The 18520-nt window shown below is 31.9% G+C and overlaps 1 protein-coding gene across 2 annotated transcripts; it reads left to right on the top strand.

The window, feature by feature from the left end:
* The first annotated feature begins 8352 nt into the window (after positions 1-8352).
* On the top strand, positions 8353-16593 carry LOC140444222 (retinol dehydrogenase 12-like). 2 transcript variants are annotated; one of them, XM_072535968.1, is made up of 4 exons: positions 8356-8715; positions 11515-11880; positions 15042-15170; positions 16041-16590. In XM_072535968.1, the coding sequence occupies exons 1-4, from the start codon at positions 8595-8597 to the stop codon at positions 16397-16399; spliced, it is 975 nt and encodes a 324-aa protein (XP_072392069.1). In that variant the 5' UTR covers positions 8356-8594; the 3' UTR covers positions 16400-16590. The 2 variants fall into 2 exon arrangements, with proteins under 2 accessions (XP_072392070.1, XP_072392069.1); XM_072535969.1 differs by lacking the exon at positions 15042-15170 and having other exon boundaries at positions 8353-8715; positions 16041-16593.
* Positions 16594-18520: the final 1927 nt, after the last annotated feature.

Below are 18520 nucleotides of genomic sequence, written 5' to 3'. Positions count from 1 at the left end.
CAGCATAAATGGTTTTGCTAATTGTCATTTTTACCAATCTTACTATTTTTTCTGGCATTTGGTGCCTCCAGGTTCTCCCTGGTATTCTTCTAGATTTTTTTCTACATACATTTCTAATTGTTTTTTAATTGGTATGACGAGCACTTTGTATAGTTAGATAGAACAGATAGAACATTCAGTTCTATCTCCCTTTTAGTGTATAGGAATTACAACGTACTTCTTCCATTTCTTCGACATCCCACACTTCTACTATTAGCTCATGAAGTTGGTTTCGTAAAGCCTCTCCTCCTTAATAAGGCTGTATTTATATTTTATATCATCATCATCATCATTCTCAGCGCATTCTACAGATTAAGGTGCAGCCGCCCTTACATAGTCGTTCTTTCTTTTTGCCTACGTATGTCTAATATTTTATTTTGCTGAATATATTTTCTAGAGTTGCAGTGAAGAGCTTTTTTGACATCACGTCTTCTTGTCTTATATTTTGAACGCCTTTGGTAGTAGGAAATGGTAGTGTTTTTCATAAATACCTAAAGCCTTTTCGAACTCTTTGAAGGTTAATGCTAGCAGTATTAGTTTAGCTTTATTCATTAGGTTTCAAAGCGTATGGATATGAGGTACTGAATCCACTTCTGAAGTCAGCTTGCTCTCTTGTGCAGCATCTAATGCATTTGCTAATCTGTTGTTAATGATCTTTGTTGATTTTAAGTTCTCCGCCACAATGCCGCTCTACATTTGAGATTTAAGAACATTATAATTTTCTTTGGCATTGACACACAAGTAAGAAAGACCCTGTAAAACATTATTAGTCGTAACTATAGTTTTAAGATTTAGTAGTATTAATTTAGGACATAATAGAACTGCTCAATGATTTTTCTGATCAAACTGCGATATAAAAGACACCTCTTAAGAAGTGTTTTAATAATAAATAAAAATAGTAGTTATTTCGCCATTTATTAGCTTTTCGAAATATTCTTTCCATCTTTCACATATTTGGTATTCGTCCACTATCAGTTTTCTTTGCTTATCTTTTACAGTCATCGTTCTTTCCTGGTACCCAGTTTTAATTTAATTAACTAGGTTAAAAAAGACTTTTTACGTTTCAATTTTAAAATTCTTCCCGGGGATTTTTAGGACAATCTGACGACTATTAAAAAGCTGGGACAGAAAGTCTTATAATACGATATTCGAATTGTACGAGGTGTAAATCGAATACGCTGTTTACTAATAAGAAAATCAAAATAATATCGGTTCAGAACATTTTGATAGCTCTCACTACATTTTAATGGATAATATGCGGTCTTTTTTAATGAGCCAACTGTAACAACAGACGAATTCACGACACGTTTTAGCAAACTAATATGTGGTCAGCACAATTTATGCGAATTCTTTATTATTACTTACCCTTTATCAGAGACGTGTCATAAAAGCATCTTAAAAGACTTGTATTGAAATTTGTGCAATTAATTGCCAAATAACAAATATAACGCGTATGAATTTCGATAAAAAAGGACCAATGTATTTATCTTTTGTTATATATCGGGAGAAAAGCATTCTTGGACTGACCGAGTCACAAAGGATGACGAGGTCCTCAGAAGAATGAATAAGAATCGAGAAGTACTGACCATCATTAAATCTCGAAAGTTACAGTTCTTCGGACATATTATGCGAAATGAATCCAGATATGCCCTCCTTCAAGCCATACTGCAAGGAAAAATATTTGGAAAACGAGGTACAGGAAGAAGAAGAACATCTTGGTTAAAGAACCTCAGAATCTGGTTCAAAGTGCAGCTTTTCCCCCCTGCTGCAGATAAGATAAATATTGCCATCATGATCGAGAACATTCGTAACGGATAGGCACATCAAGAAGAAGAAGAATATATCGGGAATAAACTTTATTTACAATGAAAATTGTAAGTAATAAATGACATTTTGTGAAGGTCACGAAAGTACCCATCTAAAATATTTAAATTCTGGTTAGGTTTGATTTCGTTTGTTTTGGTATAATACATTATATTCTATAAAAAAACTAAACAAGCAGGTTATTTATAACATTTGTTTGTTAGATACTTAAATCAAGTTAATTATAATTTATAATCATATAGGCGAATAATGACATGGACTTTAGAATACTGGTATAAATGATTGTAGTATTATACACTTTCTACAAACGTAAACAGAATATTAAAATAATACTACAAATCTATGATGCAATTCTAACAAAATCTTTGACTACTAATTACCATTTGATGAGAATAATTACTTAAATTTTTGTATAATAGAAAGCTTAATCAAAAGTACATTAGTACTAAATAATATAAACTATGATATAATACTTATTTGGGTTGAGATAACTTAAACATCAGATCAAAACTGATTGTTTCATTAGAAGAGTAGTAGGTGATTGGGTAAAAAGTCATAAATATAAAGCACAAATATTTGCAAACCATCTCAACCAAGTCTTTAAACCTTACTCCTGAATTGTCTCAATTGAAGAAAAAAAATTCATTCACAAAAACATAGGTTCACTTTAATAGATGTTACCTTCCGTACTAGAAATCTATATTTACTAAAAAATCTCAATATTAAAAAAGCTCTAGGATTTTATTTAATATCAGAAAAAATCTTGTAAAAATGTACTTGAAAAAGGATTTCACCTATTTTGTACATATTTAATGTTATTCTTAAGTTATTTCCGTTTCAAAGGAAAATGGTTTATATTATTCTAATACTCAAAGCCTTATAGAGATAATGAATTTTAATTTATATTAAAAACATTTATTTATATTAATTATTTATATTAAACATTATATCTAAAATATTTGGAAATATACTTAAAATAATGAATGTTATAATCGACAGACAATGTTGGATACCTAATTATCAGTTTGGTTTCAGGCAAAACGAGTAACAATATAGCAATTGCATAGCATTACCAAAGAGTAAGCGGTGCAACTGAACAGCAAGAGTCAGATATGTCACAAGTACTAAGCACTTAATAAAGTCTGGCATATTAATTTGCTATCTCAAATTAAGACTCATTTTACTCACTCTCTGCATACATACACTTGGATCTATCTCACCGATCGATACTTTCAGGTCAAATACAATCGGGCTCTATCAAACACATCAAACATAACCCTTTTTCTATCGGGAGTACTTCAGGGTAGTATACCGGAACCATCTTTATACTTACTTTATACTACAGATCTTCCCAAAAAAGCAACTTATACAGTTGCTATTTATGCAGACGAGAGTGTAATATTGGCTTTTAGTTCAGTTCCTGATAGAAATACCTGTTCCTGATAGTGTTATCAGTTTAGTGTTTATCAGTTCCTGATAAAATTTACAAATTTATCTACGAAGGGGAAGCATGCCATCTGTGATTATACAGAATATAATCATACCTATCAAAACTGATGTGAACTACTTAAGAATCGCTTTGATAATGGACTAAATTAAAAAAACACGTCTGCTTAAAGTGATTACAAGTTGGACTAACAGAGAAAAATGTATTAGTTTATGAATTAAAAATTAAAATTAAGTTTTAAAAAATAATTATTACTTTACAAGTGTATTCTAAAATTAGTCTGGACTTCCGGTATACAGGTCTGGGTCACAGCATCTGATTCTAACTTATTGATAATTCAACTTTACCTATCCAAAGTTCTAAGACCCTGGTTACCAAAATATCCAAAGTACCTTGATATGTGCCCAACCATGTTATACATCGAAACCTTGAAACTCAAACTATTAGAGACACTCTTGTTTCATTTAGTAGAGCCTAGAATGGAATCAAGTAGTAATAAATACTCCTCTTCTTCTTCTTGTTATTCTTATTCTTCTTCTTCTTCTTCTTGTTACTCTTTATAAGATTGTTTGCTTTTCCTTCACTTCTGTACAAAACCATGGAGTTCTTCACCTTAGGAACGATTTATTTTTATTCATATTAATTTCACCAAGAACTTCCTTGGCTGAGGCTAAGATATTAGACTTAATTTTTGCCCAGCTTCCTTAGACTCCATCACTTTCTGTGATATATATGCTTCTGTTTTTTTTATAATAAATACAATAAGGATTGAAAATGTAAGTATTAAAATAATTGATATCAATATTTTTTCTATTTATAGGAGGAGAGGCGGCCACAATCTAGCTCTAAAAGAAATCGAAGAGATGATAGATTTCGCAGAAACTGTGGTATTAGCAGGAGACTTCATGGGGATGCGCAGAAATAAACCATGATGGAGAACTTCCTACTTCTTCATCCAGGCCACAAGAAGATTCCTTAAGATAAGAGACATTGTCAATAGAAATCGAATACAGAGGATGTACCGAAAAAATTACAGACCAATTAACCATCTAATGAGGGTCTAGCCAGGTGGTTACTGAATACAACCAAGCAAAGAAGAGGCACGATTCTGAAAAAGTATATACAGATAAAGGCGCTTCCGTGTCCAGAAACACAGACAATAAGATATCTGAAGAGGATGCGGTCTCACAAAGAAAACGGTGTAGAAGCGGAACATTGGCAAAAGAAAAATAGAGGATTAATATATTTTGTAAATATCTAAGCAATGTATACTATTACGGCAATAAATGTTTTCATTTTAATTTAAATTTTTTTTTATTTTATTTGACTAGTTTTTACCAAATAGGTATCGTAAAAAAAATTTTTGTGGAAGAAAAAATAAAAAGCAAAAAACTCAACTTATTTGAAGATTTCTTTTTATTTCCAACAACTTTGTCATTAAAAATTTTTTCCGTAGTATTTGTAGCTTTAACGAAAATCGTGATAAAACGATTTTTGTCCATAAAAACTCCTTTCGAAAATAAATATTTATTTTTAATTTTTGTTATATTTTCTTCTTTTTCAAGTGGGTATTTCTCTGTTACTCTTTTTTTTTTTTCTATTTTTGACCATTTTCAAAGGTCCCAGTTTATAATTTTCTAACATAATTCCGAATCCACCGATTAAGAATTGACCGATGATCTTTGTATTTTTTTTTAAATAGATAATGCATTATACGCCGGTACCATTATACTACCGGTTCATACGCCGAGTCATCTTCGTTTCATTTTTTTTTTAGTTTTAGCAATTACATACGTTTAAAGATGATTTCATTAAATCACAAGGTCACAAAAGCATTATATAAAAAATCAGGCAACTTAATGGTGTATTATAAAACAACGATTTAATGATGCGAATATGTATAACAGTTATAACACTTAAAAATAAGACGCACCTTAATGATCGTCAACTGCATATTGTATGTGTTTACCAAATTTATAAACAGTTAGAAATAAATATAAATTAAGTGATAATGTCTTGTATTGTACAGTTTTTAAATCAAATGGGAGCGACAAATGAGAGGTATTAGGTATGTAATACCTGTTCAAATGGTAAGTGCTGCGAGTATGATTCAGGTAGACATTTCACAAGTTGATGTTGCATCTCATTTTGGTTTGTTTTGAAGCATGACTTCGCGATTGTGAAGTCGATATGAACACTTTGGTAATGTCGCTGAAAGACATGAGGGTCATCAACATGAAACTACTCGACTTGTATGGTATTTGGTAGAATTACCTCGTCGAAATGTGCTTTGCATATAACTGTACGTGAACTCTATGGGGCCTTAGAAAATACCCATAACATGACCATATGTGACCAAATTTTGAGAAATAATTTACTTAAAACTGACCAGCTAGCCTTCCATTGAGGGTTCCCATATTTCGTTAAGGAAATTGTGGACTCAGATTAAGGTGGGTACAAGAACATGTGCACTGGTTCTTACAAGAATAAAGTTTTGTGTTACTCACAGATGAAGCTAGGTTTTGTCTCTTCTTTAATTAAAGAACAGTGAGAGTTTTAAGAGGACCTTGTCGGCAAAAGAGACTTAGGGCATATACATGGTGTCCGTTCATATAGTGGTTTATACGTTATGATATTGGCTGGAATAATTTTTTATTATCGAACTGTTCACGTTGTTGTAGAAGCCACTTTGAATCAATCTCAATATATTGATCGTATCTTAGAACCTGTTTTCCTTCCATTTTCCACTATTACAGGTCCTGATTTGCGTTACGCGCAGGATAATGCAAGACATATTGCAGCAACAGTAAGAGATTGGTTTCATAATGAGGATATTCTACTTTTACCATGACCAGGACAATCGCCAGATCTTAATCCCATCGATCATGTATTGTATATGCTTCAGAGACAGATTACTCCTTATCTTCACAATGTTTATACAAGACACGGTCTTCAAAATATTCTTAAACAGGAGTGGATCTTATTGCCACAAAACGAAATTGATAATTTAATTTTAAGCATGCCAAGGAGGTGGCAAGCAGTAATTAATGCTACTGATTTCTATGTTTTACATTGACTCAAAATTTTTATTAAACAAGTGCGCTTCTCAACTTTTTTTGGATTATTCCATCCAGAATATGGCTTGGAAGCAGTACGTTAGCCACAGATTTTTATTTGTTACTTTTTTAGCATGATATTTTAATTATATATATATATATATATATATATATATATATATATATATATATATATATATATATATATATATATATATATATATATATATATATATATATATATGAAAGTAAAAGATTGCATTTCATTTCAATAGGAACTCCACCATTGCTCTACACGTGTTTCGAGTTATTCAACTCATCATCAGGAACACTTGTGGAAATTCAACTGAAATGAAATGCAGTCTAGTATTTGGTCATTATAACCAAAATAACAGCCAGGTACGCCAGCAGCGACATCTATACGAAGTAACAAGAAGTCCAGAGACCTCTCTCTGATAGTAAATTAGGTGAACCGCAAATTCGAAGCCTCTTACTAGAGACTTTTAACGACGCTAGAAGTATCCTTTTACTTCAACATGCATCTACGATTCACCTTTGAAAATTACTATCTTTTTCGCTCTTTACGTAGAGAAAGACGTTTAAATGAAAGCAAAAGATTGCCTATTGAAATGAAATGCAATCTTTTACTTTCATTTAAACGTCTTTCTCTACGTAAAGAGCGAAAAAGATAGCAATTTTCAAAGGTGAATCGTAGATGTATGTTGAAGTAAAAGGATACTTCTAGCGTCGTTAAAAGTCTCTAGTAAGAGGCTTTGAATTTGCGGTTCACCTAATTTACTACCAGAGAGAGGTCTCTGGACTTCTTGTTACTTCGTATATATATATATATATATATATATATATATATATATATATATATATATATATATATATAACAAATAAAAATCTGTGGCTAACGTACTGCTTCCAAGCCATATTCTCTCTCTCTCTCTCTCTCTCTCTCTCTCTCTCTCTCTCTCTTTCTCTCTCTCTCTCTAACACACACACACACGCACACATATAACTATAATAGTTTTAACCGGAGCTTCCGTGGAGAACTTACAATTTTAGGATACACTAGCGGACGAACTCGACATCGAGTTTTTTAAATGAAATTTTTAATTTGCGAGAAAAATATACAATATATACAATGACCCGAAGTAAAAATATTTTTATCAATAACTCAAAAACTATAAATGATAATTTCGTGAACTTACATTTTTGAACTCTACGTTGAATTCTCTATTGATTTGACTAACAAAAACGAAACCGGAAGTCGACCTCAAAACCGGAATGCAATTTTTAGTTCATCAAATGTCGACATGGATATCATTTATCAGTTAATTTTGCATGCTGATCACGAATCGGGTGTCAGATTTGCTCTATCTTGACGTTTTATGCGCGTTTCGGGTCACTTTCGGTGTCGGATCGCAACCGGAAGTACATATTTAGATTCGCCTCGACGAGACCTTTCGATCCATATATACATTGTGGGATCTAAAACTTAAAGTAAATTTTAACTTCCGGTCATCTCAAAACCGAAAGTGAATTTTTGTACCAAAAGTATATCTTGACAATCTCATACGTAATACTAATAATATTCCGAAAAAATATTTTAATTATCTAATATGGTTTTTGAGTAAAGTGGTGGACAAGAAAAGGGCTTAGCGTTTTAGTATTTAAGATTAAAGTAAATTTTAACTTCCGGTCATCTCAAAACCGGAAGTGAATTTTTGTACCAAAAGTATATCTTGACAATCTCATACGTAATACTAATAATATTCCGAAAAAATATTTTAATTATCTAATATGGTTTTTGAGTAAAGTGGTGGACAAGAAAAGGACTTAGCGTTTTAGTATATAAGATTTTAAAGTTTCCTTTGTACATTGACTCGTTTGGGCTTTATTATAAATTTATTTTTTAACCTCTCATTTATTATTGTTATATAAATAAAGAAAAGATGAAAAGCCAAGCCTCTCCAGTGACCAAGCCAGTGCAGAATTAAAAATTCTTGTAAAATCATCTACACATCGTTTGTTGTTTTAAAAATATATATAATTTAATGGAATTACTCCTAGAAGTTTTTGTTTGTAAGATCAATATAGTTAATTACATAATTATTGAATCAATAGAAAATGAAGGTCAAAATAAACATCAGCCGGTTCGATTGAATGTAGAATTAGTCTGAAGTAAACACAACAATATCATTTTGTTTTACAAACGAAAAATGGGATCGTTACTTGCTGTGCCCTGTACTTCAAAAGCGAGATTGGATGGAAAAACGGCCGTGATAACAGGAGCTAATACAGGAATCGGAAAAATAACGGCCAAAGACTTTTATAAACGAGGTAAATAAATTTATGTATTAAAATTGTTAAAACATTTGTATAAATGTCTCATATGTATAAACTGAATCAAAGTGAAAGGGACAAGGTGAAATTGTGTCCCTCCTTAACTTCTTCATACATATTTATGCACAATTAGCTCAGTTTGGCATGATTTATTCCTTTTTTTTTCCATAATAATAATAAAATTAACATTTAAGAATTTCCCTAAATTGGTATGAAACGATTTTTATATGTTATTAAAAGTGGTATACGAGCAAACATTAATTCGCTAATTAAATAGTAAACAACAACTTTAAACTCTAACAATAAAAATTTAACAAGTTCCTGTTTCTGCAAAACTTTCTCTGTTCTGCTACAAAGTTTTTTTGTTCAATTTTCCTACATTGTTAAATTTGGAGATCCTGCTTTAAATCCTAAAAAATCTAGAAATATTTCTTCCGAAAATTCACCATCTGCACCAATAGCTGTTCTGTGGTGTAGTGGTTCCAGAAAAGTTTCTTTTTCTGTTGTTCTGATATTTTTATTCTCCAATATTTTTATTAGTTTCATATTATGTAATTTAATTACTATCAAACACGTTGTGGTGATCAGCAAAATACGTATAAATAGCGACTGTCACATTTCTACATCTTTCAAGTTTCTTTTTAGAGTTTTCTAGTTTAGTTTTTTCTAAGATTGGAATTAATCTTATCAATAAAAACTTTTCGAATACTATTGATAGAACCGGCAGCAAAGCTAGGTTTATAGTATTTGAGGTCTTCTTGTTTTTTCCAGGTTTTTGTGTCAGGATAATCTGTGAAATTTTTCATTGACTCGGAAAGTAGCCTGTTCTGATGATGGCGTTGAAAATGAGCTGTAGATAATTGTACCCTTCTATTGTACATTCTTGCAATAACTTGTCTGTTATCAGATCAAACCCTGGGGGTTTTTTTTGGTTTTATATTTTTTATAATTGTATTTCTCATTTCAGTAAGCGTGAAGTTTTTAATCGGTATGTCCAGTTGAAGCAGAACTTCTAAGAAGTTATGAATCTCGCTATAATTGTCGTTGGCATCTGGTTCAGCAAAGGCTGTGGCTTCTGTTGTAGTTTTTTCAGCTTTTCTGTTGCCTTTCAAAGTGAGTAGTCTCTATCTTCAGAGGCTGCAAGAGAACTTGGGTAATTTTAAATATTTGTTTTTGATATTATTTAGTAACTTTGTAGTTATTCCTATATTTCTCAGAACAAGGAACCTTGTTCTTACATGGCCCTTCCACCTCAAATATCCGATCTTAATATGTTACGATATCAGGTTGCTTGCATATTCTGTAAAATTCGAAGTTGTATCGTCTTCTCCACACTCCACTGTCATTCACTGCTCCATAGATTCGCCTTAGTACTTTTATTTCGAAACATCCTAACATGTTTTCATTATTTTTTGTTAGAGTCCAATACTCTGAACCATATGCTAGGACTGGGTGTATTATTGTTTTGTAAAGTTTTATTTTTGTATTTCTCGATATACTCGTAGTTGTGGATTTAAGGAGGAGATTGAGCCCAAAGTAGCATCTGTTGGCCGTGCAAATTCTGCGGTTTATCTCTGCGGTAGTATTATTTTCAGTGTTAAGGTATACAAATTCGTTTACTGCTTCGACGACGTAGTTTTCTATAACAAGCCGTCGCGCGTCGTAGTATTTGTGGTTACCTGCTAATTTTTATACACTTCATTCTGTTGGTGTTTATTATTAACCCCATTTTTTAGCTGATTCTTTTAATGTTACATACGCCTCTCGTACAGCGTTTTTCGTTATCCCAACAATATTGATATCATCAGCATAGGCCAGGATTTGCACTGATTTATTATATATTGAACCAGTGGTTGTGATTTGTGACAATTCTTTTGTTGCATCTTCTATTTCTTGTGGCGTTGTGAATGAAATTTGAAGATTGATTTGTGCATCTAAGTGTTCCCTAATTTGGAATGGTTAGTATGGTTATATAGAGTAGTTTAAAGTGCTTTTTCAATAATTTCATTGGACAGTGAATCCCAGAAAAAATCTAAAGAAGACTCAATCTGAAAAGAATTTTTACTGATTCCTTCTATGATCCAAAAGTGTAGTAGATCAGACAGTTTTCTTGAATCGCTGGGCCAATAGTTTGGTTGGCAAGTACTTAAGTATTTAGTGATTAAGCATGTTGATCTGTTATCTGATATGGCTAATTATTATCGTCAGCTATATAATGATAATTTTCTCGTCAACTTTTTGAGAGCTTTTTACGTATTTTATTAATTTATTGTGAATGTGTTCAGCTATATTCTGCTGTACATTTGCTTTTAGTTATCCACTTTTTCAAGTTTCCATAACACTTTTTTTGGTTTATTTCTGATACCTTGTACGCTACATGTAGCCATGTCATAATCCATGTTAAACATTTTCTTCTTCGTTGTAATCCATCCACATTCCAAAGCGAATTATTGACATTTTAAGCACATAAAACGTTTTTCGAATGACGATTTGCTAGTACTTCGATCCAACCTTCATACTTGAAAGACCAAAATTTTTCGGGGTTTCTTTTCTCTAGTATTTCTTCCTTTTCTTTCAAGGAAGTTCACCAATAACTTCCTTGACCGAGACTAAGATATTAGATTTAATTTTTCCCCAGCTTATACGTATATGTGGTTGCCAATATCAATTAATTTTAAGATTTTTGTGATAAATCTGTTGAGTCCCATTGCTTTCCTATCTTTTGAATTTTATTAGCAAATTGCTGTAATACTCGTCAAGTAGGTAACTTTTTGTAAATACTTTTGTATTTTGCAGGAGCAACCGTAATCATCGCATGCAGAAACTTAGACAAAGCAAATGAAGCTATACAGGAAATAAAACAAGATTGTCAAGGTCAAGAAAATTTGGGGCAGCTAAAATCCATTAAACTTGATCTTTCAAGTCTACAGTCCGTAAGAGCATGTGCTGAAGAACTGAACAAAGCCGAGCATAACATAAACCTTCTTGTGAACAATGCAGGAGTAATGGCAGTTCCCTTTAGCAAAACAGTCGATGGCTTCGAACTTACTTTTGGTACCAATCATCTCGGTCACTATTTGCTGACGATACTGCTATTACCTAAGATTATACAAAGTGGACCAGGTGCTAGGATTGTTAATGTTTCTTCTTTATTGCATCAAAGTAAGTTTGTATCTTAAAACTCTTTATCTTTTCATTCTGTCTCCGGCTTCGACACGCAATGTAGCTTTTCCTTAATAATTTTAAAGTGTTTGTTTGTCCTTTTGTAGTGTAGTGTAATGTACAATTATATGTTTATGACATTTTGTTCTTGTCAGATAGGCCACAATTGACGAAATGCCCCTGAAGATGATCTAGGGATCGAAAGTACTTGGGCAAGATTAAATTAAACTGTGCTCGATATATGCCTTTTATCTGATAAAAGTTCTTTATTTTTTGGTTCTAGTTGCTTATGAATTTTCAGCAAAATAAATTACAAGGACACATGTCATTCCTTGGTGCTAAGTGTATATTGATTACATGGTATTTGTAGAAACTACTAAATAACATTCTTCTTCTTCTTCAAGTGCCATCTCCGCGGCGGAGGTCGACAATCATCATAGCTATTCGGACTTTTGAGACGGCTGCTCTAAAAAGTTCATTTGATGTACATCCGTACCACTCTCTCAGTGCATAATCTTTCCCTGCATAATCAGTTGGAGCAAGGTGTATTTCTCTCCACGTGTAATATGTCCGAGATATTCTAATTTTTTTGTTTTTATTGTATTTAAAATTTCTATTTCTTTGTAAATAATATTAGAGACTAAATTATTACAAAATTTACATTGAAGCTAAAATTTAAAATTTTAGGTTTAGTACACCTTCTCCCAATAAATTCATAAGATATCGCAAATTATATCAGTCTGTAGTGACATTTTGTCGATGATCAATTGAGGGGCAGTAAGGGACAATAAAGAAGATTTGAGTTTTGAAGTGTTGAATTTTGAAAAAAATTTTCTTATATTTTTTATTAAAAAGTATAAAACTATGAATCATGCTAAAATTAACTGATTATGTTGTTAATCAGTAGGCAAAATATAAAATACTAAATATTTTTTTGCAATGTTTATTAAGGAAAATATAAAAATATGTACTACAACTAAACATTAATTAACATTATTTACTTAAAATATTTGAAAAAGTTTAACGTAACATGTTAAGTGGTGTTGACTTAACATAATTTGGTAGGTACTAGAAGTTTATTTTAAATTTATATACCATTGTATGATTCTGACTATTGTATATTTTTGGATACTTCTGAAGATAGGCAGAATTTCATACTACTTTATAAAATACCTACCGGTTGATTAAAATAGCTTTTCAGTACTGAACAATCGTATATATCCTCTTGCTGGAGCCTAGTTACTAGAAAAGGTTTTTCTTTCTGACACTTCTTTAAAATATCTTCCCAGTGATTGGGCGAATAGACCATTTCACAGTTTTTATATTTTTTAAAATATTTATCAATATCAATATTTTAATATATAAACTATTTCTTTAAAATAGTCATTTTGTAAAAGATAAAGCCAAAGACCAATGATGGTCCAGTTTTTATTTTGTCCCCAGCAATTGTCTGAAATAGCTATTAGTTTTCTGCCACGAATATTATTTTTCTCAAAGTACATTTTGAGACAGCTAGCCATTTCGTCTGACCCTCTTTTAGCACTGGATTCACCCCACATAAAAAAGTGACCCTGACCATTTATAACGGAATGTGTGCTTAAATTCCAACACCACAGTTTTTTTTATAGAATATGGGACCAGTGGTAAGCTTTGGTGTGGGAAGGGTTTGCTGTAGATCAAAACTTATTGCATGCACATCTGGGTTTAAGTTTGCTTTCTCTGCAGCGTCTCTGACTGCCTGTTGACCTGCTTCAGCTTTTCTATGATGTAATTCTTCTTCAGTTTTATTTTTTTAATCTCAGTTTCATCATTGTGTAACTTAGCATTTTCTAAAGCTACTGAAAACTTATCGCACGCTTGACATGTATCCATTTTTGGAGTTTTGAAATTTATATTGTATTCTTCTTTTGTATTGTAAATAGTCTTCTGAATTTATCTGCAGAAACTGGAGTTTTCTTTTTCAAAATGCTTTCTCCTACATATTTCTCATAACAAGTCTGATTAGAATATTCCATACTCATATATTATTGTCTAGAGCTGTCAGCACGGTTGTAATAGTTTTTGTACTTAGGTAAGCTTTCTATGAAAGATTTCAGAAAATCTATAGCAGAATTGGAATATTTTTTAGGATGATTTGAATGTCGACCTCTTAGATCTGATTTTGGAGTATTTGATTTAGTTGCTTTACTAGATTTTCAACTAGACCTCAATTTTTCTGTAAGCCATGAATACTTAGGAAAGCTATTTTGCATACCTTAAGTGTTTTAGTTATCTTCCTAGTTACATTTTTAAATCTCATACAATCTTGTAAATAAGCATTTTATTTATCAAAACTATTCAAGCCCCAAAAATTAACTAAAATTGTCTGCAGTTCCTCACGAGATGTAAATAACTCATAACATTTATTGGGGCAACTACACGGTGGACCTTGTGTTTTTAGTAAAACAATATTTTCCTTTCCTTTGTATTGTTTATATTCTTTTCCGCGATTTCTGAGCTCTTTCGTTTTTAATTGCTTACTTAAACTTCATTTCCCTTTTCTAGATTTTGTTTTTGAAACAGAATCTTCTTTTTCTTGTTTACTGTGTTCATTTAATTCTCCTCTATTTTCTTTTCCCCCTTCTTCTTCAGCACTGGACTCTGGGTATGTGTGAGGAGAAATTTCTTGAAGTCCATGTTCTTTCAAAAGTTTTCTAAAACATAAATAAAAGTTAAAAAATAAATAAAGTTTTTATGCAAAGTGAATGTGGATGTAAACAATGTTAAGTACATCCTTTACAATTTTTTACTTGCAAATAATTATTCTAAGAATATTGTAGAAAGTTAATCGAGCTAGCGAATTGTCACTATTGACATCAAAAAAGCCATTTAGATTTGAACAACCTGCTTTGTCTTCCGCCATCATGGACACATAACATTATTGTCATACTTATGCATATCTCTTACCAAATTTTAATAAATTAATCTGGCGCCATCTATTATTCGCAGGATAAAATAAGTCAAGTTTTCTGCGTTGAGATGTCCCTTGCCATCTTTTACGTAATATTTCGGGAACAATCAAAATTTGTCCATTACCATTGTTAACTACCGAGCTCCTCAATTAATACATTTGTCAATTTGTCCTGGGTCACCAAAAATATAATTTTTTGTTTTTATTTTAGTGACATGTAGTGGACCAGATTTCGATGATTTGAACTTTGAAAAAAGAAAATTTAATACTAACCAGGCTTACATATATAGCAAATTGGCAAATATTTTCTTCACCAGAGAGCTACATCGAAGACTCAGAGGTATAATAAATATTATGTATTAGAGATAAAGAACAGTTGAAAAAAGAATATAGTGAAAACTATGGATTTCCTTAGTAGTAATATCTTCAACTTATCTATAAAACTTTAATTCGGCCAATAGCATGTTATGGCAGCGAAGCATGGGTCCTGAAAGAAACATCCAAAAACAAACTCGACACATTCGAAAGAAACTGAGTACTGAGGAGAATACTAGGACCTGTGAGGGAAAACGGAATCTTCAGAATTCGATATAACAACGAGCTCTATCAACTGTATAAGGAAACACCCCTGTCAGACTTCATTAGAATACAAAGATTGCAATGGGCCGGACATGTGATACGAATGGGAGAGGATAGGCTACCAAAACGAGCACTGAACGCCAGAATGCAGGGAAAGAGACCAGTTGGAAAGCCAAGAAAGCGCTGGGAAGACACAGTAAGCAGCGACGCACAAGCACTTTTAGCAGTCCGTGTATGGAGAAGAGCAGCCACAGACAGACAAGGGTGGAGGCAAAAAATAAAGGAGGCCAAGGCTCATTTTGGGCTGTAGTGCCGTAGAAGAAGAAGAAGAATATCTTCAACTTAGCTTTTGTTTTGTTAGTAAAAAAAATAAAAAATAAAATATAAAGTAACTCGATTCAGAACGAATACTTGAAAAACATTTAAGTTTTGGTATAAAAATAAGGATTTATGTCAAAAGTTTCAGTTTAAAATAATAATATGTTTAAACATTTTATAGCAAAATTTTTTTTTTCAATAATTTTATTATTATTATTATTATATTTTTTTAATAATTATTTTATAATAAGAAGTTTTCATTTCTGTTTTTCGAAAGGTTATGAAAAAATAATTAAATTTTTACGTCTTTTAGATCACGGTATCGACGGAGTAAATGTTTATGCCCTCCATCCTGGTGTAATCAAAACAGAATTAACTAGAAGCATGAACGAATCGATGTTTCCAGGAGCTCGATTCATTTTGAGCGACGTCGTTGGAGGAATCTTCTTCAAGACCCCAGAGCAAGGTGCCCAGACCCAGATTCATTGTTCAGTCGACGAAAAATGCGCTGACCAGAGCGGATTATATTACAGTGAATGCAAACCTGTTCAGCCTTCGAAGGTTGCGTTGAACGACGAAATGGCAGCAAAGATGTGGGATGTTAGTTGGAAACTGGTCGGATTAGAAGAGAACTATGATCCATTTAGACACGTAGTTAATAGCGGGATTTAAAAATAATATAGAAATATTTGGATTCAGTAATAATATTGATCATGTGGTACAGGTATTATTATCTTTGTGATACGTATTTTTTCTTTAAATATAGTATATACGTTTAAAAGTTTAACTAGGTTTAAATTTTGTAGCAGTTGTTTGTAAACAATAAATAATTTTTGACTACAGAATAATTTTTATTACATGTTGTATTACTTCGCGTTAGAGATATCGAAAAAGTTATTTGCAAAAGTTGTTCCAAATGTTATTCTAATCACTCATACCAAATTTCATGACAAAATTCGCATTTTTGTTTTTTCATTATTTTTATCAATACCTACACAAAATTTTTTTATTCGATAAACTAGGGTGCCATGTATGTAAAATAATTTGACACATGTAAAATCATTAATGTTAATCAGGTTAAACTTTCAGTTTATCCTCATTAACCTGAGTATCCAAACATAATCTTAAAGAAATGAAAAATTTATGCGAACAAATAGAGGAAGTAGTTGGGTATTATTAACTGACACGTTATGTAAACTAAAGATTTAACTTAAGGATACAGTCATTAATAGGGCAGGACAAGCGAAACTCTTTGCTCTTTCGCAAAATTTATTTGCTTCTTCAAGATATGCCAAAATATGGTTTAAATTATTATTGTTAGATTAGTATTATGTAAAATAAGAATTATCCTAAAATTCTTCACACCCAAGAGAGCGGCGCCAACATAAATGAAAATCACAGATCACAAATCGCACAGAGAAGATCGCTGGGAATAAAATATTAGAAAAAGATAACATTGAGGAAAGCTGAGAAAAACTCAAAAATAAGAGGAACGTAACGAACACTAACTTATCAAAAAAGAAAACACCATGGTTTAGAGAGAAAGTGAAGACAAAATGTGAAGAAAAGAAGAAAGTCTTTATGCAATACAGAACACAACAAACACAACAGGCACATAACCACTATAAACAAATCAAAAATGAAACGGATACTTTATTTAGACAAATAAAACAAAATATGACCAAACAACTATTAAAACCAATCCAAAAAATAATAGAACAAAACAGAATTCCTCAAGAATTGAGTTCAAGGATCCTAATACCTCCCTTTAAAAAGGGAGACAAATTGAACCAAATACTAAAATTACCAACAAATAAACTAAATGAAATTACACTAGCAGAAGAACAACCAAGCTTTTAGGTCAGAGAGATCATGCAACGACGCTGTATTTATAATGGAGCAAGCGCAACAGAAATCATTAGAATACAACAAACCGGCATATTAAGAAGGCATTTGACCAAATTAAAGAACGTTATCCACTATAAAATATCTACCAAAACAACACAATAAAAGTAAAAGTAGAAGAAGGATTAACCGACCCTATTGAAGCTGGCAATGGGATAAGACAGTAAGATTCCCTGAGTCCTCTATTGTTCAACCCGATTAAGGATGAAATAATAAAAAAAGTAAGAACTAAAAAAGGATACCAAAGATACTATGGGACAGAGCTAGAAGTACAGATATACGACGTAGATGCAAGGTGGAGAACATCAAGAACTGGGTAAGAAATAGAAGAGTAGAATGGAACGATCATATAAGTCGAATAACAACAAATAGAGTAGTAAAAACGGCAAAAAACAGTTCCCCAATAGGAAGACGATCAGTAGAGACCACGAAAACGATGGAACGACAACTTACTGGAGGCACATTGAAAAACAGACAGAGTCAAGTGTACATAGAAAGAAGAAGAAGAAGAAGGACTCACAGTCCGCCGCGTGTACTGATGCAACTTTTTGAGGCGCTTGTAGTGAAAGATTAATTTTGCTTTTTAAAAGCTTTTTGATTAAATATAGATTTACTCAAAAGTTTATTTTCCAGATATAAACCAAAAACAATAGGTAATTCCTAACTTATTTATAAATGAAGATAAGGCACCATAACCTGTTTTTATTTCTGTTACATATTTATAGAGATAATGGCATTACAAATATTCCAACAACGAAAGGATAAATCCGAATCAAAGGTCGTTCCTTAAAACTTCAAATCTTTCTAATTCAAAATATGCTCACCAAATTATATTTACTTTCAACATCAGTTATTAAAAATAAACATGCTGCGATGTTAATCACGATA

Source organism: Diabrotica undecimpunctata, chromosome 6 (genome assembly GCF_040954645.1).
Source record: "Diabrotica undecimpunctata isolate CICGRU chromosome 6, icDiaUnde3, whole genome shotgun sequence".
NCBI classification, from domain to species: Eukaryota; Metazoa; Arthropoda; class Insecta; order Coleoptera; family Chrysomelidae; genus Diabrotica; species Diabrotica undecimpunctata.
The sequence above is the reverse complement of the archived record's forward strand: the minus strand, read 5'-3'. Positions and strand labels throughout refer to the sequence as shown.

Excerpts from the sequence above, each read along its gene's own strand:
- LOC140444222 (XM_072535968.1), top strand. The coding sequence starts at position 8,595 with ATGGGATCGTTACTTGCTGTGCCCTGTACTTCAAAAGCGAGATTGGAT. Across the intron at positions 8,716-11,514 it reads CAAAGACTTTTATAAACGAG|GAGCAACCGTAATCATCGCA; the intron begins GTAAATAAATTT and ends TGTATTTTGCAG. Across the intron at positions 15,171-16,040 it reads GCTACATCGAAGACTCAGAG|ATCACGGTATCGACGGAGTA; the intron begins GTATAATAAATA and ends TACGTCTTTTAG.